We start from the raw sequence: 27,369 nt of genomic DNA on the forward strand, positions 1-27,369 counted from the left end.
CCCTCTTGTCCTCTGTGCGAGCTTCCCAGGAAGCGCCCGGCGGAGAAGCTGAGCGTTTGTTTCACACGTTCCGGGGCCGGAGGATTGTCGCACTCAACGGGCCCCATCTCCCTGTCTGGTTTCAGGTTTCCGGAGCAGTTGGGAGAAGTTCAGCGGGAGAACTCAACTGGCAGACCAGGGCTGGCAGACCCTCTGTCTCTGCACACAATAGACCAGGGGTTCTTGGAACACCTCTGCTCCCTGCTTGGGCGGACACCCGGAGTTCGGTTTGAAGACGCTGGCAGTTCAATATGGCAGCAGGGCTGAAGGGGCCCGAGGGAGCTGTCACGCGGATTTGGTGACAGTTCTGCAGCCGGCAGGGTCCCGAGGAGCGCCCGGACTGTGGTTGTGTTAAGTGAGAATTCAGCATGGCTCAGGTAAAATCTCCCCCACAGTTTTACTCTTGAAGGCTGCCTTAGTCCATGTAGTGGCCAACCCCAGTGAGCCAAGCTCTGTATTAAACACCCCCGGGGGAGACCTAGAGGAAGGAGAGGAGACAGGCCACAGCCCCTGCCTGCAGGGGGCTTCCAGTCAGATGGAGGAGGTCGGCTTTGTTGCATCACAGGAACCTTCCTGAAGCCACACTCCCTTGACGCTTGGTACATGAAGTGCCCAGGGGCGTAAGGGAGTGAGTGGTCTAGTGGATGCCGTGTGTTGTTTTTCTAGCAGGAATCTGTTGAGGCTGCTGTGACACGCAAGGCATTGTGCTAGGAATACAACAGTCCTTGTCCCCAGCAAGCTTCCAGGCTAGCTGGGGTGGGGGAAAGGGACGCAGAGACAGGCTGGTTTGTGTTTGTGTGGTGACAGCACCATGCGTAGGGCCTAGCCGGCCGGCCTAGGCAGACGCATCACAGAGGAAGCTTGAAGGAGGTGCGGGGTTTTGCCAGTGAAGCGAGCGGAGAAGGGCGCCTAGATGAGGGAGACGGTGGGCGGGAGTGTACGAGGCCTGTGAGGCCGGGGTGCTCAGTTTGGGGGTTAGCAGTAGAAGGATTAGGTGGGGCTAGCTGGGGAGATTGGAGAATGGGAGTGTGGAGGGGCTGCTTCCTGGAGAACTAAGCCGAGTGTGACCCAAGAGCATCTTAGGCCTTGCAAAGGAAGTAGACTTCACTCCACAGGGATTGGGGACTCCCTGAAGAGTGCCAGGCAGCAGAGCGCCTATGGGTGTGGAGGTGGAGAGAGAGGGACCAGACAGGCTGCTTCAGGTGTCTGGGCAGAGAGGCTCCAAGGCTCTCCCCAGCTTCCTCCCAGGGGTCGGCCCGCGGAAGTGTTCCAGGATGGAACAGGAGCCAGGATCGCAGTTAAAGCAGGCTTTCCTCCAGCTGCTCCGGCGTGCACAGAGGAGCCTTCCACTGCCTCCGCTCCCTCCCGTGCCCACCTCACAGTGTGCTGCGCGCTCATGCCCTGTCAGAGCGCTTACCGGGGTGGGCACCGCCGAGCAGTCATGCCTGGTAACCCTGCAAGGACGGTCACCAGGACAGGTGGCTTCTCAGGGAAGCTGAGGCTATGGAAGGTGGAGACCCCCGCCCGAGGCTGCTCAGGGCTCACAGCAGAGCCGAGGCGCATCGCTCTGCACCTTGGACCCCACGGAGTCCCTGCAAGGGGCAGAAGCGGCCCAGGTGTGCCGAGCATCCAGAAGGAATTTCTTCATAAATTTGGGGGGTTACTGAGCAGCTGTTTGTAACAGGCTTCTCTTCGGTAAAGAAAAGTGTGTTCTCTAAGGCCGGCTAAACAATTTGGAAAATTCAACAGCGAAACCAGGTTATTTGTTTAAACCTTACTTGCCCGAGTTAGGGAATACAGAGAAATGTGGACATAGATGCACAGGTGTCAGTGGTCTGGGGGTTAGGGATCAGGAGAAATCATATATCCAACACTGGGATCCTTCTAGGTGGTTTAGTTTCTGTATCTGCTATAACTGAGGACACTTGGGGAATTTAAGATCTAAGGAGAAAAATGGTCTCATGTTGATCAGTGGAATCACGATAGAATGCACAGCCGGCAGCAGCAGGATCTGCCCATCAGAAGAGGGCTCTGAGGCTGAGGGCTGTTGAGTGAGGACAGACAGGGATCCCCTGGGGCTCTCCCAGGTCACTGTGTCAGCTGGACAGAGCCCCCATACCCACTCACTGCAAGGCGCAGAGAGACCTTGAAGGTGACAGCAAGCCCCGCACGCAGCCTGGCCCTGGGCTCTGCTTCTGACAGCCGTGGCAGTGGTGCTCGGTTAGTCACTTGATGTGTGTTCAGATGCCGAAGGACAGCGGAATGAGTGCGTAGTTGCCAGTGAGGCAGGGGAGGGGACCCTGTAGGACGCAAGGCTGGGCAGCATGGAGGACCAGCCCCCAGAGAAGCAGTTTGTGGCCGGGCGAGCGAGGGGGATCTGGAGAGGGTGGCGGCCCCTGCCAGGCAATCTGACACCTCCTCTCCTTTCCACCCAGGCGAGTCTCCTGGCTTGTGAAGGCTTGGCAGGCGTGAGTCTGGTTCCCACCGCGGCCAGCAAGAAGATGCTGCTGAGCCAGATTGCCAGCAAGCAGGCCGAGAACGGCGAGCGCGCAGGCAGCCCCGACGTGCTGAGGTGCTCCAGTCAGGTACAGTGCAGGCCGTGTGCCAGCAAGCCGGGGAAGCGGGGAGAGGGGGCCGAGCGCGTGGGGGTGCTTTAGAAAGCTGAGGGAGACGCTGCTGTACCTGAGACCTCTCAAGATTCAGGTGCAGGGAGAGGACGTGGGTGCTGCTTTCCCCAAACCTTTGGGGCCTGCGCCTTGCCCTCATTGACAAGCCCTCAGCAAGCGTGGGCTCCCGTCGGGTGGCCTGTGTGGACTGTGAGTTTGGGTTTGATTTGTCTTTGAAGGGCCATCGGAAAGACAGCGAGAAGTCCCGGAACCGCAAAGACGACGACAGCTTGGCTGAGGCCTCCCATTCGAAAAAGACTGTTAAAAAGGCAGGTAATGGGGTTGTCCCCTGGACTGGCACCGATTGCCCAGAGGCCCCCGAGGATGCCGTGGCCCCTCACTGCTGCTCCCCCCAGTCTCGTCTCGCGGCCACCTCTGCCCTCACCGAAGCACCCTTGGCGTAGGTTGGAGAGACTTCGGCTCAGGCCAGACCCGAGAGCTGAGTGTGAGAGTGTAGACCCCACCCACGCTGCCCCCATGGCTTAGCCTGCCACGCCACAGTGCCCACCCCAAAGCAGAGCTTACCCACTCCATTTCCTTCCCAGAGGCTCCCTTAACTATCAGGAGTGTGGAAGATGGTGGCAGCTCTAGACAGCATTAGAAAGCTGCTTTGTCCATTGGCTAGAGGGGGACAGAGGGAGAACCTGCTGACCTGGCTCTGGTGCCCGCAGGTGGTGGTAGTGGAGCAGAATGGTTCTTTCCAAGTAAAGATTCCCAAGAATTTCACTTGCGAACACTGCTTTGGCGCCTTCCGGAGCAGTTACCACCTCAAGAGGCACATCCTCATTCACACTGGTGCGTTCCTGCTGCGGGCACGGGGAGTGGGGGAGCGCGCGCTCTGTGTCTGGGGAGCTCGGTGGCATTTCGTGAAGGGGAGATGCTGGAGATGGAGGGATGAGGAAGAGAATCGCGTGGCTCAGGGCCTGGGGTCGCTGAGACCAGCAGCTTGGGAGTCCCCTCCCCGTTTATGGTAGCCTCGGGGTCTGCACATGGCTACGAGTAAAAGTCCCTGGAGCGCAGTTGCTGCGTGTGTGACGCCTGATGTCCACTTCTCTCCCCACCGGGGCCAGGTGAGAAGCCGTTCGAGTGTGACGTCTGTGATATGCGCTTCATCCAGAAGTACCATCTGGAGCGCCACAAGCGCGTGCACAGTGGCGAGAAGCCGTACCAGTGTGAGCGGTGTCACCAGGTAAGGCTCGCACGTGCACCAGGGCCTGCCTGCTGCCTGCTCTCCGGACCACCAGGCGTTCCTCACAGTGTTAGCCCCGGGGGGAAGGTCCAGCCCCGGCTCCAGGCAGCTGCTCACAGGAGAGGACCCCTAGAGGATTATAAAAATAGTCATAGTCGCGTTTCTCGAGCACTGACTGCCAGGCGCAGTGAGAACGTGTTTGACAGATGCTTGATGGGCCCATTGCACTAGCTCCGTGCGGACACTGTGTTGTCCTTGTCTCCCAAGGACAGAGCAGGTCAGAGGCAGAGCCAGGATCCGGTCCAGCTTCAGAGTCGTGGACTCTGCAGGAAGAGATAAAATCGTTGCCCTGGGGTCTGAATCTGCTCTGCTGAGAATGTAAGTGCCAGGACCAGACGAGAGCAAGAGATGGGGAACGATAAAAGCAAACACTTCCTGGTGCTGTGCTGGATCCCAGGCATTGCTCCACACTGGCGTTAACTCTGCAAACCCCGGACGAGAGCTCCCAGAGGGCTGAAGCTTCACCCTCTGATGCTGCGCCGTCCTCAGCCCCAGGCCCTGTACCTGCCTGGGGATAGGGACTCATCAGATTCCAGCCAGGCTGAGGAGCTGCCTGTAGTCTCGTGCGGAGAAGTGTAGAGGCTGGGTAACTTGCCAAAGGTCATACTGAGCCGGCACTCTGGCTCCAGAGCCCGCGCTCAACCGCAGTGCATTCGTGCCATCTGTGCACGTACTGGGGGACGTGGACTCTGACCTGTGCCCCCGTCGGGGAGGAGCCAGCTCACGGGGAGTCCAGTTTCTCTTCTCAGATGCTTAACCCTCGCTTTCTTCTCAGTGTTTTTCTCGGACAGATCGATTACTCAGACACAAACGGATGTGCCAAGGGTGCCAGTCCAAGACTTCCGACGGGCAGTTCTCTCTCTAGGCGCAAGGGGCCCTGGGTGGTGGGAGTGAGCAGAAGAATCTGCTGACGAGTGCACCCCCTCTGGTCTGATGGTCCCACCACCACCCGATCTGAACCTGTCCCCTCCTGAAGACGTGGACCCAGGAGACCAGAAGCGTGGATCAGGGCACAGTGGCCCCAGAGCGTCAGCTCTGTAACTAATCTGAGACTCCGCGTATCTCGGGGAAGTTCCTGCAGCATTCCTGGGTGGCAGAGCCAGTCCCTGGACCCTTGACTGCAGTCAGCAGTGGGGACTCGAGGTACAGGACCAAGAATGAAGCGTGGCTCCCACAGCCGTGGACTGCAGCTGGCAGCTGGCGTGGAAAAGACTGGGGGAGGGTGTGTGTGTGTGTGTGTGTGTTCTGTTCTTGTTTCTGTTGATCTCAAAGCAGTTTCAGCAGGTGAACTGTGTGTGCAGGCAGCCTGGAGGCGTGGAGTCCTAGCCCAGGGCAGGGACTGTGGCTGGTGCAGCCCTCCCCAGAATTCAGTCTTCAGTTAGCTGCAGTAGCTCCTCGGTGTCCGCGGCCCCGCGCCTCACCTTGGTGAGGGGGAATAGGTTCAGGGATGGCAACTGAGCTCACTTTGGCCTTCTTATACACTGTAGAGGTGAGAGGAAGAACAGTAGGAGGAGCAGACTCAGGCCGGATCCAAAAACCATGTATGGCACCTCTTCCGTCCTCCAGGGAAGAGCTGGAGCTGTGCCCGTGGGTGCTGTGACAGCCCGTGCCACACTGGGAGTACCCCAGGGGTCAGCTCAAGTGCCTTTTGGAGGAAACTTGGGAGAGAAAGGCCCGGGATGCCCTTCCCCTCTCTCTTTGGGCAAGTGGTCTTGGAGAAAATATGTGGCTACCTCGCTGCCGTTGAGTCCTGCAGCCAGACAGGTTGAGCAGGATGTCAGAGTGGGTTCTCTGTCCTTGGGCCCTCCTGGGGGAGACCTGAGCCCGGTCCCGCATCGGCTAACAGCTGTCGGAGAAACAGAGGAGTTCGGTGTCCCCCGATGTGACGGTTGAATGCCCAAGTCCCATCACTGTGTTCAGGTAGGAGAGAGGGGTCTGGCCTTCGGTCCCAAAGAGCAGGATGGGGCTTCCCTCTGGACGGCGAGTGGGCCAAGGAGTGCTGGGCGTGGAGCCTCATGGGGGCCGCCTTCTCAGCTGTGCTCGGCTCCTCTGCCCCAGCACCAGCATGCTGTGCACCCCGGAAAAAAGCGATCAGGTGTGCGTCAGTGTGTAGTTTTGTGAGTGCTTGTGTTTGTGTGCTTGGAGGAGAAGGCCTGCTACTGAGCCAGACCCTTTCTGGCCCTCAGCTTAGGGGCTGACTGAGCCCCCTCCCCCCCTCCACATCTGAAGGGTGCTTGATGTCCCAGCAGGAGCTGAGGGACTTTGTTTTGGAGGGGTTTATTAAGGTTGATTGCGCAGGCTGGTGGTAGGGTGGTCCTCACCCAAACCACGGCTTGCGAACGTGACATTTTTAAGGTGAAATTAAAAACCCTCTTTGTTCCTGCTAAAGAAAGGATCCTTACGGGAGGTTCTGGAGTTTGGTTGACCACTGTGGCCTGCCCTGACCTGTGTGGGGAGGGCTGTCTTAGACAGAATCGTGGAGACTGAGAGAAGCTGCACGCAGGCTGGGGGCGTAGGCCATGTGCAGCAGCCTCCTGCATGCATGGGGGGCAAGGGCGCAGTGGCCCCGACACCTGGCTGCTACCTATTCCAGGAGGGCTGCACCCTCTGAGGTGCGAGTGTCAGGGGAAAAGGAGATGAGGCGCCCTTTAGACTTCCTCCTTGGGGAGGCGCTGGGCAGTGTGTTCTGGGCCCAGCTCAGGCCTGCGTTGTGGGCCCTGCACCCAGGGCATCTCTCTCTCCCTGTTAGGTTTTTCTGCCACTCCTAGGAAGGCTGCATTTAGAAATTGCCCTCCAAAAGTGCTTTTGAAAATAGGAGGTCTCACTCCCTGCCACTTGGAGTGCCACTGTTTGGGGGGGAGGGGTGTGAGGAGCAACATGGGGGTGACCTATGACCCCATGTGTGCATAGGTGTGCTCGATCAGAATGTGCCCTGGCCCCTGCAGGCCTTGGCTCCCTGCCCAACTGGGTGGGTAGGAGGGAGGGGACTTGTGCCTGCACATGGCTGTGCCAGAGCTCCTCCGCCCTGGCTTGGGAGTGGGGGAGCCTCACAGCAGGAGGGCAGTTTGGTTGCTGGCATGCAAATGTCCTGGGGCAGCAAACATGGGAGAGAGGAGCAGAGGAGTGCCTGGGGCCCAGGAGCCCCACTCACACCCCAGGAAACCCAGACCAAGATGGCAGCACAGGCTCCTGGGCCCAGTGCCTCCCCTTGCCCCTTGGCTGGGGTGAGCCTAGCACTGGAAAGATGCCTCAGGTATGTTTGGGGTGAGGGTAGGTGGAGGCAGGGCAGCTCTCACACCAGGATGTGGAATGGGACCTGGGAGAAAGTGGTGCCAGTCCCTGGGTGGGCTACTGCCCCACGCCCTGCCAGCACCCCTCCCCTCCAGCCACCCCCGCAGCCTCTCGTCATCACTTAGCTACTGACTGTGCCCCATGGCTTGACACTGGAGGATAGGTGAGCAGAGCCCACCTTGACTGTCCCCCTCCCCAGATGCTCTGCCTCTGCTGCCGCCCGGGGGCGTCCCCCTTCCATAGCCCCTCCTACCCCCCCCTTTTTTTTTAATATACTTATTTTGCTATTGGGGAGGGAAATATCAGATGAACAAGATCACTTTTAAATGGTAGTTTTTATAAGATGTTATAAACTTGTATCTTTTTACCATTAAAGTGCAGTGTATGTTCCGTTGTGATATATTTAGGGTATTTAAATAAAAAGGAAGTGAGGCTTTTCTACGTCCTATCTCCTGCTCGGGAAGACTTAGTATCCTGTGGGCAGTGTTCTTCCCTGGAGGCAGAGTGGTTTGAATGTCCCCCTCCCCACCTGAAGGTAACTGCCCCACAACTTCCAGCACTCTATAAACCATTTTTGTAAACGATTTTACTTTGAAAGGTAGGGTGACAAGGGAGACAGAATGGGATCTTCACTATCAAATGGCCACACAGCCAGGACTGGGCCAGACCAAAGCCAGGAGCGTCTTCCAGGTCTCCCACGTGGGTGGCGGGGGCCCAAGGACTCGGGCCATTCGCTGCTGCTTTCCCAGGTATCAGCAGGGCACTGGATTGGAAGTGGAGCAGTGGGGCAAGCAACAGCTGACCCTTCGCACCACAACAGCAGCCCGTATAAGCCACCGGTAAGATTCCCCGCTCTGCAGAGGACCGTGTGGAAGGGAAAGCCGGCCAAGGTAGCGTTCACAGCAGGACAGAACCGGGTGAGCCACCAGCTCCCCAGTGTGGTCTGTGGCCTCCACGGGCCTGCACCACCTGAGCGCTCGGAGCCTGCCCCTGGGCTGAGTTGGCGCTCGGCTGTTTGCCAGGCAGTGTACCCGGTGTTCCCCCCAGGGTCCAGTTTGAGAACCAGCCTGCCCTCAGGTGGCAAGAGGAGTGGCCCACTTTGGCCTCTGGCGCAGAGGGCAGGTGACGGCTGTGGTGTGAGATGAGTCTCTGTACTGTAGAGTGCGAGGCAGGGAATCCAGGCGGCAGCCGCTGACGGGGCGCGTTGGCCCCTACCTGGCTGCTGCCTCAGAGAAGAGGCCTCTCGGGCTCCTGGAAGCGCGGGTTGATGGTGGTCGTGACGGCACTTCTGTAGAGAGGGTTGTTGTCCTGAGGGGAGAGGCCCAGGGGTGAGGGCAAGTCCAGGTGCCCTTGCCCCTCACCTAGTCCTAGGAGGCCACCCTGGAACAGGAGCAGGATCCTAGGAGCTCGTGGGGGTGGAGAGGGAGAAGGACCCACCCGGGCACTGCAGCCCAGGTAGCGGGCCACCGCCTCACCTGATTCCAGTTGAGTTGCTGCCGCTCCTTCTCGAAGCGATTGAACTCCCGGCGGTCATAGATCTCCACCGACAGCCGATAAGCCAGGACCAGCACCAGTCCCACCGCCACGATGCCCCCTACGCAGCCCAGCACGATGGTCTTTGTGTGGTCCGCGCCCCCTGTGAGAAAAACAGGACAGATGAACCAGCCTCCCTGGCCGGGCCATGTCCCACTGAAAGCAGAGGAAACAGCAGGGCCTGAGCTTGTCCTCACTGCCCAGGGCCTGGGCCTGCTCCACTGGCTTCCCCCATCCCGCCCTGCCCTTGCACTTGCGGCCAGAAGCCTGAGCCCCCACCTGATGAACGAGACCCCACCTGATGAACGCGGGGCTCCACTTGCCAGGTGCACAACCCCTTTGCCCACTTACCCTCTAGGGGGCTAACTCGAAGCACGACGCTGCCCCCAGCCTCGTGCTCCACCAGGAAGAAGAACAACTGGTTGTCCAGGGTCCTGTCTTTGCACCAGCCATCGTCCAAGATGGGAGCCAAAGCCAGCGTCACATTGGCATGGGCACAAGCCGTGCTGCAGTTGGAGGCCAGGGGACCAGTCCCGAAGGCCCCGCACTCCGCACAGTCCCTGTCCGTGGAGGCCAATGCATTAACGTTCACCGCGGGCGGGCAGGCAGGAGGGGTTCAGCAGGCTCTGTCAGCCCCCCTTCCACTCCCAAGATGCAAGCCCCTGGGCCTCACCTGTGTCTCTCACACGGTGTCTTGCAGCCTGGGCATTGGTCACACAGAGCGCCGTAGTAGCCGTCCAAGCACTGGCAACGGTTGCATTTGCAGTGACCGTGCCCACTGCAGAGTCCTCCCTCAGGACCAACACAGTTGTCCGTGTCCCTGCTGCACTCACACGCTCTGCCCGTGCGGTTGGCATGGCAGTAACACACGCCACACTGACAGCGGCCAAAACCTGGGGTAGAGGCACAGGCAGGGTGGCAGATGCACTCCCCCACGCAGGCCATGCACCCCGTCCCTCTCCAGCCTCCAAACTTGCTTGGCTCAGTGGTGTGACACCCAGAGTCTGAATGCCCCTGGGGGAGACCACGCTGCCCCTGCCCATCTCAAGGCTCCAGTTACCTCCACAGAGGATGCCCTCATGCCGCTCACAGCTGGCATCGTCACACTCGCACAGACGCCCGGAGCTCTGTCCACTGCAGCTGCAGCGCCCACACTGGCACTGTCCCTTCCCGCTGCACAGGGGCCCTGTCCCATTGGGGGCCCGGCACCCAGCTTCCAGATCAAGAGACGAGAGCTCAGCCTCCGAGCACTCACAGAGCCGGCCCAGGCGGCCGGCTGCGCACCTGGGAGGCGAAGGTGGAGGAAAGAGGCGGCTTAGAGGGCTTAACCGTCCCTGCCCATCTCTTGCGCGATCTTCCAAACCCAAGTTCTCAAGAGAGTGCGGGAGAGGAGTTAGTACAGTGAGCGCCAAGGGGCAAGAAAGAGATGCCTGGGCGGATCTGCACAGCTCCAGGGCGTGACATATGACTCCAGGGGGAGGATGGGAGCCAGGGTTGGTCCCTGGAGGTTGGGGGTGGAGAGCCGGGTGGTGAAGGGAAGAGGAGGCCCTCACCGGCACACCCCGCATTGCAGGTCCCCCTGGCCATGGCTGCAGTGTGGAGCCTGGGGCTGGGTGTCGCTGCAGTTACAGTCACACAGCGTGTGCAGCTCCACAGTCAGCTCCTCCGAGAAGCCGAGGGCCCGGAGCCTCAGCAGGTGGGGCTCCTGGAGGCAGGCAGTAGCTTGCAAGGTAACCCAGAAATTCACCTGAAGGCAGAGTGGGCAGGAGTTCAGGCCACGTCACACACGCACTCACCCCAGGCCCACTAACCGCCCAGAACCCAACCCCTTTGTAGGCCAAGGACTAGTCTGCTAACACCATGCCCTGGATACCCACTTTGAAGGAGCCATGCATTAAAGCTCAGGACGGATGGGGGGCTGGCGACCCCACGCTCCCACCCTGTTCTCAGTGCCTGCTCCCCGTCTTTTCCTGCCTGCATTCCACGCCCACTCCCCACACCTCCCCGGTGCCCAGCCTGGCTGGCTCTCACCGTCTGGTTGATTTGGACTTTGTTGCACTGCCCTCGGTGCCCAGCCTCGCCCTCCCTCTCCTTGGAACCCCCACACTGGGATTCATAAGAGATGTGGACTCCAGGAGGGAGGGACGAGTGCTCCAGGGTCACAGTGGATGACAGGCTCTGCCAGAAGAGAGGGAGCAACAGCTTGAAGTGGGGACCCCAGCCCCAACCTAACGCCCTGCCCCGCTGGTCCCAATTCTGCCATAGCGCTGCCTGCCGTGTTCCAGCGCCTCTTCCATTCCACCTAGTCCATAGGTGTTTGTGGAGGCAGTGCTCACCAGGCCTCTAACACACCACAATGCACCTGCCAGCAGACGTGTGCAGGGCAGGGGCCGCCCCGGTGTTGTAACCAACAGTGCAAGCAGTTATCTGTCGAACCCCAGATCCATGTGCGTGCACAGGTCTACAGGGCAGGTTCATTGCATGAGTTCTGTCCTAGGGAATCTGACCGTGTCTCAGGTTTCCTTGCCATGTTTGGGGTGTGGTCCTTGTCCTCAAGAAACTTGGGGTTAGTTTTGTGACGCAGTGAGTGGAGCTGCTACCTGCAACACCGGCATCCCATATCAGAGCACCACTTTGAGTCCCGGCTGCTCCACTTTCTTTTTTTATTTTTATTTTTTTATTTTTGACAGGCAGAGTGGACAGTGAGAGAGAGAGAGAATAGAGAGACAAAGGTCTTCCTTTTGCCATTGGTTCACCCTCCAATGGCCGCCGCGGCCGGTGGGCTGCGGCCGGCGCATCACGCTGATCCAAAGCCAGGAGCCAGGTGCTTTTCCTGGTCTCCCATGTGGGTGCAGCGCCCAAGGACTTGGGCCATCCTCCACTGCACTCCAGGACCACAGCAGAGAGCTGGCCTGGAAGAGGGGCAACCGGGACCAGAACCTGGTGTGCCGGTGCCATAAGGCGGAGGATTAGCCTATTGAGCCACGGCGCTGGCCCCAACTGCTCCACTTTCAACCAGCTCTCTGGGAAGGTAGCAGAAGATGGCACACATACTTGGGGCCCTGCCATCCATGTGGGCTCCTGGCTTTGGCCTGAAATAGCCCAGGGCATTGAGGCCGTTTAAGAAGTGAACCAGGGGCTGGCACTGTGGTATAGCAGGTAAAGCCTCCTCCTGTGGTGCCAGCATTCCATGTGGGCACCGGTTCATGTCCCAGCTGCTTCTCTTCAATCCAGCTGTCTGCTGTGTCCTGGGAAAGCAGTAGAAGATGACCCAAGTCCTTGGGCCCCTGCACCCACATGGGAGACCCAAAAGAAGCTCCTGCCTCCTGGCTTCAGATTGGCCCAGGTCCAGCCATTCTGGCCATTTGGGGAGTGAACCAGCAGATGGAAGACCTTTGTCTCTCCTCTCTGTAACTCTACCTCTCAAATAAATAAAAAAATCTTAAAAAAAAAAAAAAGTGAACGAGTAGATGAAAGATTCTCTCCCTCTCTCTTTCTCTCTCTGTATCATTCTTCTTTCAAATAAAGAAATCTTAAAAGCAAAAGCAGCTTACAGTCTAGTTGGAGAGGTAAGTCTTTTTTTTTTTTTTAAGATTTATTTATTGGGCCGGCGCCGTGGCTCAATAGGCTAATCCTCCACCTTGCGGCGCCGGCACACCGGGTTCTAGTCCCGGTTGGGGCGCCGGATTCTGTCCCGGTTGCCCCTCTTCCAGGCCAGCTCTCTGCTATGGCCAGGGAGTGCAGTGGAGGATGGCCCAGGTGCTTGGGCCCTGCACCCCATGGGAGACCAGGAAAAGCACCTGGCTCCTGGCTCCTGCCATCGGATCAGCACGGTGCGCCGGCTGCAGCGGCGGCCATTGGAGGGTGATCCAACGGCAAAGGAAGACCTTTCTCTCTCTGTCTCTCTCTCTCACTGTCCACTCTGCCTGTCAAAAAAAAAAAAAAAAAAAAGATTTATTTATTTATTTGAAAGAGTTACAGAGAGAGAAACAGAAACAGAGAGTTCTTCCATCTGCTGGCTTACTCTCAAATGGCTGCAAAGGCAGGAACTGAGCTGATCCAAAGCCAGGAGCCAGAAGATACTTCCAGGTCTCCCATATGGGTGCAGGTGCTCAAGGACTTTGGCCATCTCCCACTGCTTTCCCAGGCACATTAGCAGGGAGCTGGATCAGAAGTGGAACAGCCAGGACTTGAACCGGTGCCCATATGGGGTGCCAGCACTGCAGGCCAGGGCTCTAACCCGCTGTGCCACAAGTCTTAAACTCAATAAAACACTTAAGAGTTTTTATGGGGGGGGGACAGAACTGTGACTCAGCGGGTAAAGCCACTATCTATGGTGCTGGCATCCCATCCGGGCACCAGTTTGAGTCCCAGTTGCTCCATTTCCGATCCAGCTCCCTGCAAGTGTGCCTGGGAAAGCAGCAGAAGATGGCCCAAGGGCTTGGGCCCCTGCACCCACGTGGGAGACCCAGAAGAAGCTCCTGGCTCGTGGCTTCAACCTGGCTCACCACTGGCCATTGTAGCCAGTTTGGGGTGGGGGGTGAACCAGCAGATGGAAGACAGATCTCTCTCTCCATTTTTCTCTTGCTCTGTCTGTAGCTCTGCCTTTCTCCCTTTTGGATAAATAAATAAATCTCTAAAAAAAAAAAAAAAAGTTCACAGTTCCTTCTACTTGAATTGTTTGTAAACTTAGCAACATCAGGCTTTTGATGTCACATTTTTTTCAAGCACAAACACTAGAGACCAATGCCAGCCCTTCCATTTCATCTCTCTGTGAGGGGTGAGGGGGTGAGGGACTGAGCCTGTTTCCTTGTCCGTAACACAGAGATGATGACCGTTACAAAGCAGGAGTTTGGATGGCTTCAACGAGATAGCAAACAGTGAGTGCACCCGGGACAGTGGTTAGCACGAAATAAAAGCTCCATGAATGTTGCTTTGCTGCCTTGGCCAGCGCAGGGCGCCATGCTCCTACAAGTCAGACCCTGAAAGGTCACGAATGTGAGATCAAGGGGGTGACCCATCGGCAGCAAACTGTAGGCACGCGCTGCGGCATGTCAGACCATGAGGTGTCTGTCCCCTCTTAGCGCCGCTGCCCCCCATCCCGGGGGGCACCCCTGTGCCCTGAGCCCACCCTCAAGCTTCACACACTCACGTTGTAAGCATCCATGATGAGCTGCACCACATTGCTGGAATCCTCACTCAGCTCCCCCACCGCCGACTTGGGGATCAGCTTACTCAGCTCCTGGGTTACAAGAAGGTGAAGGAAACGGGGGAGAGGGGTCACTGCTATAGGAAAATAGGCTCCTGGGGGGGAGGGGTCTGGAAGGAGGGCACCATCAGGCAGAAAACAGGTTGGCCTCCAGACAGCGCTCACCTTGTAGACGGGCAGTGTGGCACTGGTGACGGCAAAAATAGGCTGGATGTTGGCTGCAGACAGGGCTTGGGCCACCTGACCCACTGAGGGGTAGTCCTGGGGCAGGGACAGGTGCAAGGTGAGCACCATCACATGCAAGGTGCCCTCCACCCAGGGAACCCAGCAACCCAGGGGGCCATCTGCTGGGGGCGCCTCAGAAGCTTGGCAAAGAGTAAGGGGCAGGGAGGGAGTGGGGACACACAAGTCTGCTGTCTAAGAAGCGGGGGTCACAGGGACAGGAGGTCACCAGTGAGTGCCCTGCCCCCCACCCCGGGGTGGGGGTGGAGGACAAGGAGGTATGGCTCTGATGGGACAGGCGAGGTGGCAGCAGGGACTCACAAACTCCGGGCTGCGCCTGTACAGGCCATCGCTGTCCAAGTGGCAGTGCCCGTCACTGGGCATGAAGATGCCGCCCAGCTTCCCGTCCCCGGCTGTGTGGAATGTGTCGTCAGAAGTGAACACCAGCAGCCGGGACACATTTCTCCAGCCAATCTGCTCCTGGGGTGTGGCGGAGGTGACACTGGGCCCTGTGCGTGGTCCTTGGGCCACCCCAGGGTTTATCCTCCAGCTGCCTGCTCCTCCCTGCTCTCCCCAGCCCCCATCACAGGGCCGCTGCTGCCCGGAAATCCTTCTCTCCCGCCCACCAGGTAACTGTTAAAATCAACATGCAAAGTGCAGTGCCTCACAACCCACAGCGGCAGGCAGGCTGGGCCCCGCCTCCTCACCTGGCAGAGCGCAGCCTGTAGAATGGCGTCGAAGCCGCCTTCGGGCGAGTCCAGGTTGCCTGACACGCTCTGGCGCCCGACCTCCCGCTCGAAGGCCTGAGCGTCCCCGGTCAGGGACAGCACGTGGTGAAAGCTGAAAGGCGGCTGGCAGCGCTCGAGCCGGCTGGGGCAGGGGTGGCGCAGCTTGGCAGGCACCGTGCTCACAAAGGGCAGCACCGTCTTGTCCACAAAGGAACCAAAGCCTGGGAGGAGAGGCGGGGAGGGGGTGGGTGGCTGAGCCCACAGCCCCTGTGCAGCAGAGGGACGGAGGGCCCACTGCGGAGGCCCTTGGGGCAAGGGCTGTATGGTGGGGTGACAGGTACTCCCAGAGGAGTACCTGGGAGGGCAGAGGGATGAGGCCACCACGGGCCCAGAAAGTTGGGGGGGGCATGAAGGGGATTGCAAGGACCCCATGGAGCAGACAGGGACTTCCTGGGGCATGGGGGAGAGGGCCAGGATGTGGGTGCAGTAGCAGCACGAGGCAAAGGACGGGCTGTTGAACACAGAGGAGCTGGGTCCACTCAGCCAGGGACAATGACATCTAGCCCAGTGCGCAAGTTGGGGGTCCCGGCAGCCGTCTGCACACGGTGGCTCCGTGCTCTGGCCCTCAGTTAGCCCTCCTGTACAATGGGGGAGTCTCCTACAGCCCTTCCAGCTCTGGGCCTAGAGGTGTGGTGTCTTTGGGGGAGAGATGTTCAGAATCTGTGGCCTGGCATAGTGGGTAAAGCCGCCGCCTGCAGTGCCAGCATCCCATATGGGGCGCCAGCTGCCCCACTTCTCATCCAGCTCTCTGCTACAGCCTGGGAAAGCAGTAGAAGATGGCCCGAGTCCTTGGGCCCCTGCACCCACATGGGAGACCAGGAAGAAGCTCCTGGCTCCTGACTTCAGATCAGCTCAGACCTGGCCACTGGGGCCATTTGGGAAGTAAACCACACACACACACACACACACACACACACACACCCGCCACCTCTTTGTAACTCTGCCTTTCAAATGAATTAATAAAACTTAAAAAAAAAAAAAAAAACTAGGAGGGGGCAGGCATTTTGGCGCAGTGGACTAAGGCCAGCTGCCTGGGAGCTGGCATCCCTTATCAGAGTGTCTGGTATGGCATCCCTGCTGCCCCACTTTCAGCCCAGCTCCCTGGGAGGCAGCGAGGAACGACCAAGTGCAGGAGTCTCTGGATGCTGGAGACCTTGATGGAGTGCCTGGCTCCTGGCTTCCACCTGGCCTAGCCCCAGCTGTTGTGGGCATTTGGGGGAGTGATACAGCGGGTAGGAAGACTCTCTCTGTCTCCCTCTCTCTCTCTCCCTCTCAAATAAATAAGTAAATCTTAATTTAAAAAAAATAAATAAACTTTGGGAGAGGGTCGGATGGAGCCCTGGGGAGCCTAGGGATGTTGGCAGGTGCAAGGCTCCGCTTACCAATGCGCACCGACTGAGTGACGTTCTGCAGCTGGACCAGCAGATGGTGGCCAAGCTGGCGCACGCGCTCCAGGTCGTCTTTCATGGAGTAGCTCAGGTCCATAAGGTAGTACAGGTCCACCGGGTAGCCCTTGGCACGGAGGAAGCGGACGTGGAGCTTCTGGGGCTCCCCTGGGGACAGGGACAGGGCGGTGCGCAGGTCAGCGGAGCGCACCGAGGCCCGGCGCAGGCCTCTGCCCCAGAGCCCGGCCCTCACTCACCCAGCCGCAGCGTGAGCCGCACCCGTTGCGGCGCCAGCTGCGTGGCCCCCTCGCCGCGGGCGCCCTGGTTGAGCGGCCGGTCCTGCAGCACCTCCTGCCGGCCGCGGGGCTCCTCCAGCTCGTGCGGCGGGCAGCCCCGCGCCAGCAGCTCCTCCCGCCGCGCGCAGCGCCGTGCGTCTGCTTCCCCCGAGGCGGTGAAGTTCTGCGCGGCAAGGGAGGTGCGTGGGGGCCCCTGCCGGTCTCCACAGCTACCCTTGAACTCCCGTCCTTTCTTCCTTATCGGAACCCCACTTCCTATAGCAGCCCCCCGCCCGCCCGCCCCTGCCTTTATCTCCCCTCCCCCTTTCTCCACCCGCTAGAGCCACACACTTCCTGTTCGAACTCGGGACGTGAGCTCACTACCACTTACAAGGGGTGGGGGGCGGGGAGCCGGCCCTGTGTGCTGAGATGGGGGGTCCAGGGAGGATGGGGACGGAAGAGGAGACGCCTCTCCCCACCACTGCGTCTGCTACCTTGGGACGGGCTGGGAGGCCGCAGGGGAAGGAAATGGTTAAAGTGGCTTTTCAGCTGAGGGCAGGCGATGTGGCGCCAGCCCCTGTTCCCCGGGAATAGGCCGGCCTGTCCCAGGAGCCTGGACCCTCTGCCTCCCGCCTGGCGCAGGTTGGAGTCTGTTCTTCCATTCCGCCTGGAGTAACGCTGCTGGAGCTTTGCCGTCAGGAACTGAGCTGATCTAACTCGCCATCTTTCTGGGAGACAGCCATTTCTGCCCCCGTCCCCAGTCCGTCTCCCAGCTCTGCCTCTTCAAGGCAAAGAGCAGCCTCCTGTGATCCTCCAGGGGCAGCTCAAGCCCCCACCCCCCCACCCCCCGGGCCTGCAGCCCCTTCCCACCCCCCACAGGTGCTGGGACAGCAGGACCTCCTCCTCCATGCAGTTTCTCCTCTGCCCTGAACTCTGGCCCTGACCCGGGCCCCACCAGCCCCCCCCCCCCCCCCGCCGCCGGCGCGATGAATGAAACCTTTCCCCCCCTCCCTGTGATGGTGTCTAAGATGGGGCCCAAGGGTCAGGGGCATTAGCATTAGGTTTAGATGAGATCACGAGTGGCCTTTGTGATGAGATCAGCACTGGGTTAAGCTGCCGCCTGCAGTGCCAGCATCCCATATGGGTGCCAGTTCGAGTCCCGGCTGCTCCACTTCCAATGCTAATGCACCTGGGAAAACAGTGGAAGATGGCCCAAGTGCTTGGGCCCTGGGAGACCTGGAAGAAGCTCCTGGCTCCTTCGGATCACCTGTTGTGGCCATTTGGGGAGGGAACCAGAAATGGAAGATCTGTGTCTCCCTATCACTCTCTGTAACTCTATCTCTCAAATAAATAAATAAAAAAGAAGAAGAAGAAGAGACAGGGGAGAACTGCCCCAGCATCCCCACAGTGGGGAACACAGCACACACACAGGTTTCAAAGGCTGCCGGCCTATATTTACCAGTTGCTTGCACCACGCACAGCTGGGGTGGGAGACGATGCACTTCTGGCAGGAGGGGGCTGGCTGGCAGGAGCCCGGCGCGGCCGAGTCAGGGTCTCCCCATTCTGAGGCTTCCCCTGCGGATGGGATCTTGGCGTCCAGCTCACTCTCACCCCTGCCCAGGGCCAGCAGGCAGACAAGGACCATTGGCAAAGCCACCATGGCCTGCAATCGGATAGGAAAAGGGCACGCGTGGGACCTCAGGGAGGACCCCAAGCCCTCAGGCTTCTAAACTTAGCTTCTGGTTGTAACTCTCCAAAGGCTGCCCCAAATTTGTAGCTCCTCTCATGGTTTCACTTCCCGTGCTTCCCCATGTATCCAGCAGTTTCTTCACAGTGGCAGGCGGGCTAAGGCAGAGGCCCCAGAGGAGACCTGTGTGTGCACAGTGGAGCTGGGCCCTGGAGCCATGGAGGGCTGCACCCACATCTGCTCGCCGCAGTGGGGGCACAACCATAGACAAAGCTCAGGGGATTCTGGTCCTAGCTCAGTCACTCACTGACAGTGGGGCGAGTCAAGTGAAAGAGCTGAGTAAGGAATCCGGTAGCCCCTGCAGCTTTCATAGTCCCAAGTTCAGGATCAAGGTGGAGGGTCAGTGGGCGGGGTGGACAAGGGGTGCGAGTCGCCACTGCATTTGGGTGACCATGAAGAATAGACCACACCAAGAACTTCCTGAAAGTCTAGGAAAGGGCAGGAAGGTAGGCCAGGGTTGGCATCGATTTTCTTCCCTGTACTTTGGACGAAGGAAATGAGCTCGAGGAAAACGAGGCAGATTCCTGGGTTTTCAAAGCTTCGCGGCGGGCTCTGCTGCTGGGGGCAACCATGTCCACGCTTCTGTGTCTGGGATCCAGGCCCACCTCTGCTTCCAGTCCAGATTCCTGCTGAGGCACGCCCCAGGAGGCAACTACTTGGGTCCCTGCCACCGACATGGGAACCCCTGAGGGAGTTCCTGGCTCCTGGCTTCGTCCTGGCCCAGCCAGGAACCAGCAGGTGGAAGATCTCTCTCTCTCTCTCTCCCTGCCTTTCAAATAAATAAAAATAAAATAAAGCCTTTTTTTTAAAAAAAAAATCATATTAATTGGGGTCGGTGCTGTGGCATAGCAAGTTAAATCGCCACCTGCAGCACCAGCATCCCATATGCCCTGTTCTAGTCCTGGCTGCTGCACTTCCAGTCCAGCTCTCTGCTGTGGCCTGGGAAAGCAGTAGAGGACGGCCCAAGTCCTTGGGCCCCTACACCCATGTGGGAGACCTGGAAGAGACTCCTGGCTCCTGGCTTCAGCCTAGGCCAGCCCCAGCCATTGAGTGAACCAGCGGATGGAAGAGCTCTCTCTCTCTGTCTCAGTCTCTCCTTTATCTCTCTAACTCTACCTTTCAAATAAATAAATCTTTAAAGAAAAAACATATTAATTAAAATTGAAAAGGTAATATATGACCGTGCTTCAAAAATCAAAAGTTAGGTATTTTTATTTATTTATGTGAGCAACAGAGAGCAAGAGAGAGAGGGAGCTAGAGAGAGAGCGCACTCCCACCTGCTGCTTCACACCCCAAATACCTGCAACACCTGACAGGGCTGGGACACAACTGGAGCCAGGAGCCAGGATCTGGGAGCGCTCCAGGTCCCCATATTACTTGAGCCATCACCGCTGCTTTCCTGGGGTCTGCATTAGCAGGAAGTTGGACTCAGGAGCCAATCCCAGGCATAGAATTCACGCACCACGATGTCGGATGCAGGCGTCTCACTGCCAGGATAAACACCCACCCCACTGAAATTAAATCTTAATGGATGCTTTTTGCAGAAATCAAGGTGATCTTAAAATTATAAAATTACACGGGGCCCCCAAATAGCCCAAAAATCTTGAAAAAGAACAAAGTTGGAGGACTCACACTTTCCAGATTCGAAACTTATGACAGAGCTATAGTAATTGAGACAGTGTGACACTGGCATAAGAATGGACATGTAGATCAATGAAGCAGAATTCAGAGGCCATCTATCTATGGTCAATTGATTTTTTTTTATTTGACAGGTAGAGTTACAGACAGAGAGAGAGAGGTCTTCCCTCCGTTGGTTCACCCCCCAAATGGCTGCCGCGGCCGGCACTGCGCCAATCCAAAGCCAGGAGCCAGGTGCCTCCTCCTGGTCTCCCATATGGGTGCAGGGGCCCAAGCACCCAGACCATCCTCCACCACCCTCCTGAGCCACAGCAGAGAGCTGGACTAGAAGAGGAGCAACCGGGACTAGAACCCATTGCCCACATGGGATGCCGGCAGCGCAGGTGGCGCAGCCATAGCACCTGCCCCAGTTAATTGATTTTCAACAGAAGTGCCGAACTAATCAATGTGAAAAGAAAAGTCTTCAACAAATGGTGCTGGGATGACTGGCTATCCACTTGCAAAACAAGAATGCTGGATCCCACTGCAGATCCCACTGCATACAAAAATGAACTGAATAGGGATCATCAAAGAGCCAAATATAACCATTGAAACTATAAACTCTTCGAAAAAATTAAAGTATATCTTGATGATGTTGGAATTGGCAGTGGATTCTTAGTTATAACGCCAAAGGCATGGGCAACAAAAGCAAAAATAAGTGAATTGGATCTTTATGAAAATGTGATACTTTTTAAAAATTTAGTGTATATTATTTGAAAGGCAGAGTTACAGGGAGATGGGGGAAGATAGATCTTCTATCCACTAGTTCACTCCCCCAAATGACTACAGGTACTGAGGCTGGACCAGGTCAAAACCAGGAGCTCTATCCAGCTCTCCCATGCGGGCAACAGGGGGCCATCCTTTGCTGCTTTCCTAGGTCCATTAGCAGGAAGCTGGATCGGAAGTGGAGCAGCTGGGACTCGAACCAGTGCCCATATGAGATGCCGGCACTGCAGGTGGCGGCTTAACCTGCTGAGTCACAACATCGGCCCAGACAAGTTGATACTTTTGTGAATCAAGGAATGCTACCAAGATGGTGAAGAAACAGCCCGCAGAGTGGGAGAAAATATTTGCGAATCATCTATCTGGTAAGTACCCATAAAATATACAAAAGACGGGGCCGGCACTGTGGCGCAACAGGTTAAAGCCCTGGCCTAAAGCGCTCTGCTGTGGCCTGGGAAAGCAGTAGAAAATGGCCCAAGTCCTTGGGCCTCAGCACCCACTTAGGAAACCCGGAAGAAGCTCCTGGCTCCTGGCTTCGGATTGACACAGCTCCAGCCATTGCGGCCAATTGAGGTGTGAACCAGCGGATGGAAGACCTCTCTCTCTGTCTGTCTCTACCTCTTTCTGTAACTCTGTCTTTCAAATAAACAAAATGAATCTTAAAAAAAAAAAAAGGACATTTCTATATCCTCAACTTACATGAATGACTGTGAATGAAAACAGTAGTTCATGGAAAATCAATGCCTTTAGAAAAAAAAATATAAAAAAGACAACCCAATCCAAAAATGAGCAAAACACCCAAGTAGACATTTCTTTGAAGAAGATGCAGAGATGTCCAAGCAGCAGGTAAAAAATGCTCAAGGGTGGACATTCGGTGCAGTGGCCGTGAAGCCTCTTGGGACACTGGTGTCTTATATGAGTGCCTGTGTTTGAGTCCTAGCTCCGCTTCTGATTCCAGCTTCCTGCTCACGCAGGTTCTGGGAGGCAGCAGTGATGGCTCAAGTAATTAGGTCCCTGCCACCCAAATGGGAGACCCAGAGGAAACTCCTGGCTCCTGTCTTTGGACTGGCCCAGCCCTGGCTGTTGTAGCCATTAGGAGAGTGAACCAATGGATGGAAGACACCTCCCCCTCTGTGTCTCTCAGTCTCTCCCTGTCTCCCTGTGACTCTGCCTTTCAAATAAATAAATAAAGCTTTAAAAAGCAGAAAGATGGCCAGCGCCGTGGCTCACCTGGCTAATCCTCCGCCTGCGGTGCCAGCACCTCGGATTCTAGTCCCAATTGGGGAACCGGGTACTAGTCCCGGTTGCTCCTTTTCCAGTCCAGCTCTCTGCTGTGGCCCAGTGGAGGATGGTCCAGGTGCTTGGGTCCCTGCACCCACATGGGAGACCGGGAGGAAGCACCTGGCTCCTGGCTTTGGATCGGCGCAGTGCCGGCCGTAGCGGCCATTAGGGGAGTAAACCAACGGAAGGAAGACCTTTCTCTCTGTCTTTCACTGTGTATAACTCTACCTGTCAAAAAAAAAAAAAAAAAAGGGCAGAAAGATGCTCTACATCAATAGTCATCGGGGAAATGCAAATCAAAACCACAAGGAGACATGGGTTCACGCCCACTAGATTGACTATCAAAGAAAGAAAGAAAGAAAGAAAGAAAGAAAGAAAGAAAGAAAGAAAGAAAGAAAGAAAGAAAGAAAAGAAAGAAAAGTAACAAGCGTGGAGGAAGATGGAGAGAAGTTAGGATCCTCATTCCGTTACAGGTGGGGATGCAGGACTGGCCCAGCCCTGGCTGATAGAACCACTGTAGAAAACAGCTTGGCTCCTCCCTAAATTAGACATAGAATCCCCGCTATATGCTGGCCATTCCACACCTGGTGCATCCCATAAAGAATTTCAGACAGGTGTTCAAATGCAAAGTCATCCACAAATGCTCACGGCAACACTGTTCATATTAGCTAAAAGGTGGGAAACAATCCATTGCCTGTCAACAGATCAGTGAGTAAACAAAAGGTGGTCTCTCCAGCAACGGAACATTATTTGGCCATAAAAAGCAATGAAGTCGAGGACTGCGCTGTGGCGAGCTGGTAGAGCTGCCGCCTGCAGTGCTGGCATCCCATGTGGGCGCCAGTTAGAGACCCAGCTGCTCCACTTCCGATCCAGCTCTCTGCTATGGCCTGGAAAAGCAGTGGAAGATGGTCCAAGTCCTTGGGCCCCTGCACCCACGTGGGAGACCTGGAAGAAGCTCCTGGCTCCTGGCTCCAGATCGGCACAGCTCTGGCTGTTGTGGCCATCTGGGGAGTGAACCAGCAGATGGATGACCTCTCTCTCTCTCTCTCTCTCCCTCTCCTTCTCTCTGTGTAACTGTGACTTTCAAGTAAAATAAATAAATCTTAAAAAAAAAAAATCAGAGAGTTAAATAAGGAGCCAGCGTTGCAGGTTGAGCTACCGCCTATGGTGCTGGCATCCTACACTAGCGCCAGCTGGGTCCCAGCTGCTCCGCTTCCAACCCAGGTCCCTGCTAAGGCGCCTGGGGAAGCTGCAGATGCTGCCCCAGGTGCTTTGGCTGCTGCCACCGATGTGGGAGACCCAGATGCCATTCCAGGTTCCTGGTTTCAGCCTGGCCCAGTTCCAGCCACTGCAGCCTGAGCATGTAATTGCTCCTAACTAACCATGTGCTATTATGAATACACCTGCATGGAAAAGTCAGTGTGCTGACTTTTCACACCTGCACAAGTGTCTCTGTAGGGTGAGTCCCTGGAAGGGGATGTGCAGGGTCAAGAGGTGGGAGCCACGTGTGAGAGCGGTGGGCACGGCCAACACACACCCCTTCAGAATGTACCCCTACCCACTCCCGCCAACAGGGTAGAAGCAAGGCCGGCTCGCTCAGCACCCTCCGCAGCCTGAGCCTAGCCTCAGCGCCAGATGCTCTGCACCGGGAACGGGTGGGGCGCCGAGTCTCCCCACCACCTGCGAGACTCAGGCACAGCATATAGCAGAGCCTCCGCCCCTGGGCTCGGGGCTGGCTCGGGGCTCAGCCTTAGCGTAACCACAGCCCTGCTCTGCGTGCTTGTGGCCAGGGAGACTGAAGATACGGTTGCTGCTGCTCAGAGTCTGGTTCTGACTCACCTCTTGCGGTGGGTTCCCTGCTGCCCCATATATATCCCGTAAAGGGGGCCCTGGGACTTCCTGGTCAGCCCCTTCCCACCCTCCTCCCAACTTGCCCCCACCCTGCCCTGGGGACACACCCGCGCCACCTGCTTCTTCTCAGCCCCCTCATCCCTTCCCTTGTATCTCTCTGCTCTTTTTCTCCTCTCCACTTGTTCAGTTCTTTGTTTTACTTCCCTTTTCCCCCGAACCCTAACTATAGAATGGCAGCGTCATCTACCCCGACCCTCTTTTTACAAATGGAACCCCTAAATCCCAGAGCGGTAAACCCAAGGTCACACACAGTGAACTGGAGGCAAGAGAAGGGTTGGAGACGGCTGAGGCCTCCGGGTTCATGGATGCTTTCCTCTGCTCCATTCCAGACTCCGTCGACAACAGAAGTTGTGTCTCCTCCTGGCTGGGCTGTTAGCCTGGTGGCTAAGACACCAGTGAAAATGTTGTGTCCCAAATGGGGGACTCCAGCTTCCTGCCAGTGCAGCCTCTGGGAGGCAGCAGTGATGACTCGAGTGACTGGATTCCTGGCACCCACAGCGGAGACCTAGAAGGAGCTCCCAGCCCTCAGTTACACTCCAGACCAGCCTTGGCCATTGCAGACATTTGGGGAGTGAAGCTGCAGATGGGAGCTCGCTCTCTCTCTCTCTCTCTCAAATAAATAATTAAAAAAAATTTTTTGTCTCCTCCCCAGCGACCCCAATGGGCTCTACCAAATCTCATCTCTCTCTCTTCTTAGGAATCTTGATCCCTGGGACCAAACGGTTGGCCCATTCTCGCGGATTCAATTCCACCCCAAGACGCACCGTATTTGTGCCTAGCAGCTGAGAAACCAGGAGGCTCTGCTGCCCACTCCAGGTCTCAGCATGGAGCTGAGACCCTGGGCCACTGTCTCCTGGGAGTAAGGACTCCATGCCCCGCCCCCCACCGGACTGATCGGGAGGACATGGACATGGCATGAGGCAGCCAGGCGGCAGCAAAGGCTGAGGCTGGGAAGGCCTAACCTGGCAGAACCCTTGGAACATGGCACAGTCAAGGGCAAGCCTCATACATCACCGCCTCCTTTCCCTCCCCCCAGCACCCCCTCCCTGCCCAGGGAAACTGAAGCAAGATAGACTGGCCGGGAGGGTTGCGAAACGACAGGGAACAGGGACAGGGAACATTAGCAGTGCAGAAAGGAGGCGTGAGCCAGTTTCAAGTCTAGACAGGATCCTGAGCACCCAGGCCCAAGCCTTCCCCCCAGGCAGGCCTGGGCTCCTTAGAGGAGGCAGGCGGGTGGGTGCCCTGGTACTCACAGGTGCTTGCTTCACGGGGTGGAGTGCGTTCAAGAGCAGGGCTTCCTCTGGCCGCAGTGACAGCCTTTGTGTACTGAGCAGGGAGGCTTCAGAGGAGGAAGTGACACGCCCTGGGGTGGGGGAAACTTGGGGGTGGTGGGGGTGACAGATCTGCAAAGTGGAGAAGATGGGGGGAGGGCTGGAGCGTGGATGACAAAGGGGCCCAGTCGGAAGCTCATCTGCTGAGCACCTGTCGTGTGCCCACAGCTCAGGCTGCAACCAATCCTTCCGGCCACCTCATGAGAGAGGTGACAGCACTCTGATGCAAGAGAGGGAGGCTTAGAGGCAAGCAGTGAAGACCTCTACCCAAGATCACACCGCTGGCAGGCAAGTGGTGGTCAGCCCCTGCCTCCAAAGCTGCCCTCCACACTTGCTCACACAGGAACAGGAGGAGCGGGGAAGCAGTTAGGTACCTCCCAGAGGGGAAGCAGGAGCCTATTGTTTGTTGTGAAGTCCCAGGGCCCACTATATCACAGTGCGCTTAGCTCCACGGACCCTGGAGCCAACCAGCGTTTCAGTCCTGACTCCAGGGGCTGACGTTGTGGTGCAGTGGGGGGGGGCCGCTTCAAGTCCCCACTGCTCCGCTTCCGATCCAGCTCCCTGCCAATACACCTGTGGCCCAACTGTTTGGGTCCCTGCCCACCCTCATGCAGTTCCTGTCCCCGGGCCATCTGGGGAGTGAATCAGCTGCTGGACGTGCTCTCCCTCTGGCTTTCAAATAAATAAATATTAAAAACAACAACAACAACAACAACAACAACTTGCTGGCTCTACTTACTAGGAAGTAACAAAGTAACAAGGAGGTGAGCTTAGGTCCTTAACCTTCCTGGGCTGCTCTCACACCAGCCAGGTAGGACCCATAGGGCTGCCGAGACAGTTAAGTGAGATAATTCACGGCAATCACTTACAAGGGAACCTGGCATTCACACACTGAGGACTTGGGCTGGGGGTGGGGGACGGGCGTTCAGCCCAGTGCTTAAGATGTAAGATGCCCTCATCTCATATCAGTATATGGGTTCAATACCGGATTCCTGACGGTGGCTCCTGCCAATGCAGACCCCGGGGGGCAGCGGGGATGGCTCCAAGTCTCTGCCACCCACACGGGAGACCTGAATTCCTGGTTCTTGGCTTGGGCCTGGCCCAGTCCCAGCCCTCGAATGTTTGGAGATCGGGCAGGCAGATAGCAGCACTATCCCTATATACATACCCTGCCAATAAATGAGTTCGAAACAAGACATCAGTAGGGATAAGTACTGGAGAGGCCTTGGGAAGCTCACAGGTCAGACAGCTAACGGCTTGGAGAGGCACAGGGCCAGGCTCGGGGGCTGGGGACAGGGGGAGGAGCCCAAGCACGGTGAGGCCTGCAGACAGCCCACACTGACCACGAGCGGTTTTGAGAGGGGTCTGGATGGGGACAGTCTGTGTTTGCATTTTCTCCTTACCAAGATGCCCCCATTCCAGCGAGGTGTGTGTTTCATAGCAGGTGCTCCACAAACATCAGGTGGAGCTCCCTCCCTGGCGGGGTGGGGTGAGGGGGCTTCAGCTGGCCCCTGGCCATGGGACAGAGAGGCCCCTCCCCCACCCTGCAGTTGCCGTGACAGTGACCTCCTCCCCTCCCAGGGGCTCTGTGGTTTCCCCCAGGTCTTCTTTCACTTTCTTCTTCCGCTTCTCCTCTTCTCTCCTCCCACATCCCACATCCTCAACCTCTTTCCTTACAGGCACAGGTGAGGAAGGCCAGGGACAGCAGGTTGGGCTGCGAGGGAGTCACAGGCCCCGAGGGGACCCCAAAGCACAAGGGGCAGGTGCCCAACACCTTGCAGAAGGGCCACTGCGGGTCAGGGAGGTTGGAATAACTCAGAAACACTGCAGCTCAGATGCAAGCTGGGCTGGTCTTCAGGGGCCAGGGACCCCCAAGAGAGCCAAAGGAAACTTAAAGGGCCAACATGCACATTTACAAATCCAGGAGGTGGGCAGACTGGAAGCCCATTCATGCCCTCGACAGGGGTCCCCAGGATGCAGCTGAAGAGCCCACACCTGGTGGCCGCAGGAGGTCCTCCCACCCCACCCTACCCCCAGCCCCC

The 27,369-nt window shown here is 57.4% G+C and overlaps 2 protein-coding genes across 5 annotated transcripts; one reads left to right on the top strand and one right to left on the bottom strand.

Annotated features, from left to right (window-relative positions):
• Nucleotides 1–277: 277 nt before the first annotated feature.
• ZNF740 (zinc finger protein 740) lies at nucleotides 278–7,635 on the top strand. Its single transcript, XM_051845548.2, has 6 exons — nucleotides 278–416; nucleotides 2,475–2,624; nucleotides 2,885–2,974; nucleotides 3,377–3,500; nucleotides 3,776–3,894; nucleotides 4,730–7,635. Exons 1-6 carry the CDS (start codon nucleotides 408–410, stop codon nucleotides 4,817–4,819), a joined length of 582 nt encoding a protein of 193 aa, XP_051701508.2. The 5' UTR covers nucleotides 278–407; the 3' UTR covers nucleotides 4,820–7,635.
• A 179-nt stretch (nucleotides 7,636–7,814) lies between these two features.
• Nucleotides 7,815–27,330, bottom strand: ITGB7 (integrin subunit beta 7). 4 transcript variants are annotated; one of them, XM_002711126.5, is made up of 15 exons: nucleotides 25,250–27,328; nucleotides 18,117–18,320; nucleotides 16,640–16,841; nucleotides 16,380–16,550; nucleotides 14,917–15,158; nucleotides 14,531–14,689; nucleotides 14,153–14,248; nucleotides 13,931–14,020; nucleotides 10,810–10,956; nucleotides 10,332–10,525; nucleotides 9,839–10,062; nucleotides 9,452–9,671; nucleotides 9,130–9,338; nucleotides 8,721–8,881; nucleotides 7,815–8,553 (listed from the first exon to the last, which is right to left on the bottom strand). In XM_002711126.5, exons 2-15 carry the CDS (start codon nucleotides 18,315–18,317, stop codon nucleotides 8,473–8,475), a joined length of 2,397 nt encoding a protein of 798 aa, XP_002711172.2. In that variant the 5' UTR covers nucleotides 18,318–18,320; nucleotides 25,250–27,328; the 3' UTR covers nucleotides 7,815–8,472. The 4 variants fall into 4 exon arrangements, with proteins under 4 accessions (XP_002711172.2, XP_069908383.1, XP_008254727.2 ...); XM_070052282.1 differs by lacking the exon at nucleotides 25,250–27,328 and adding an exon at nucleotides 17,049–17,162 and having other exon boundaries at nucleotides 18,117–18,239; XM_008256505.4 differs by lacking the exon at nucleotides 10,810–10,956 and having other exon boundaries at nucleotides 25,250–27,330.
• Between the last annotated feature and the right edge of the window lie 39 nt (nucleotides 27,331–27,369).

This window comes from Oryctolagus cuniculus, chromosome 11 (assembly GCF_964237555.1).
Source record: "Oryctolagus cuniculus chromosome 11, mOryCun1.1, whole genome shotgun sequence".
Classification (NCBI taxonomy): domain Eukaryota; kingdom Metazoa; phylum Chordata; class Mammalia; order Lagomorpha; family Leporidae; genus Oryctolagus; species Oryctolagus cuniculus.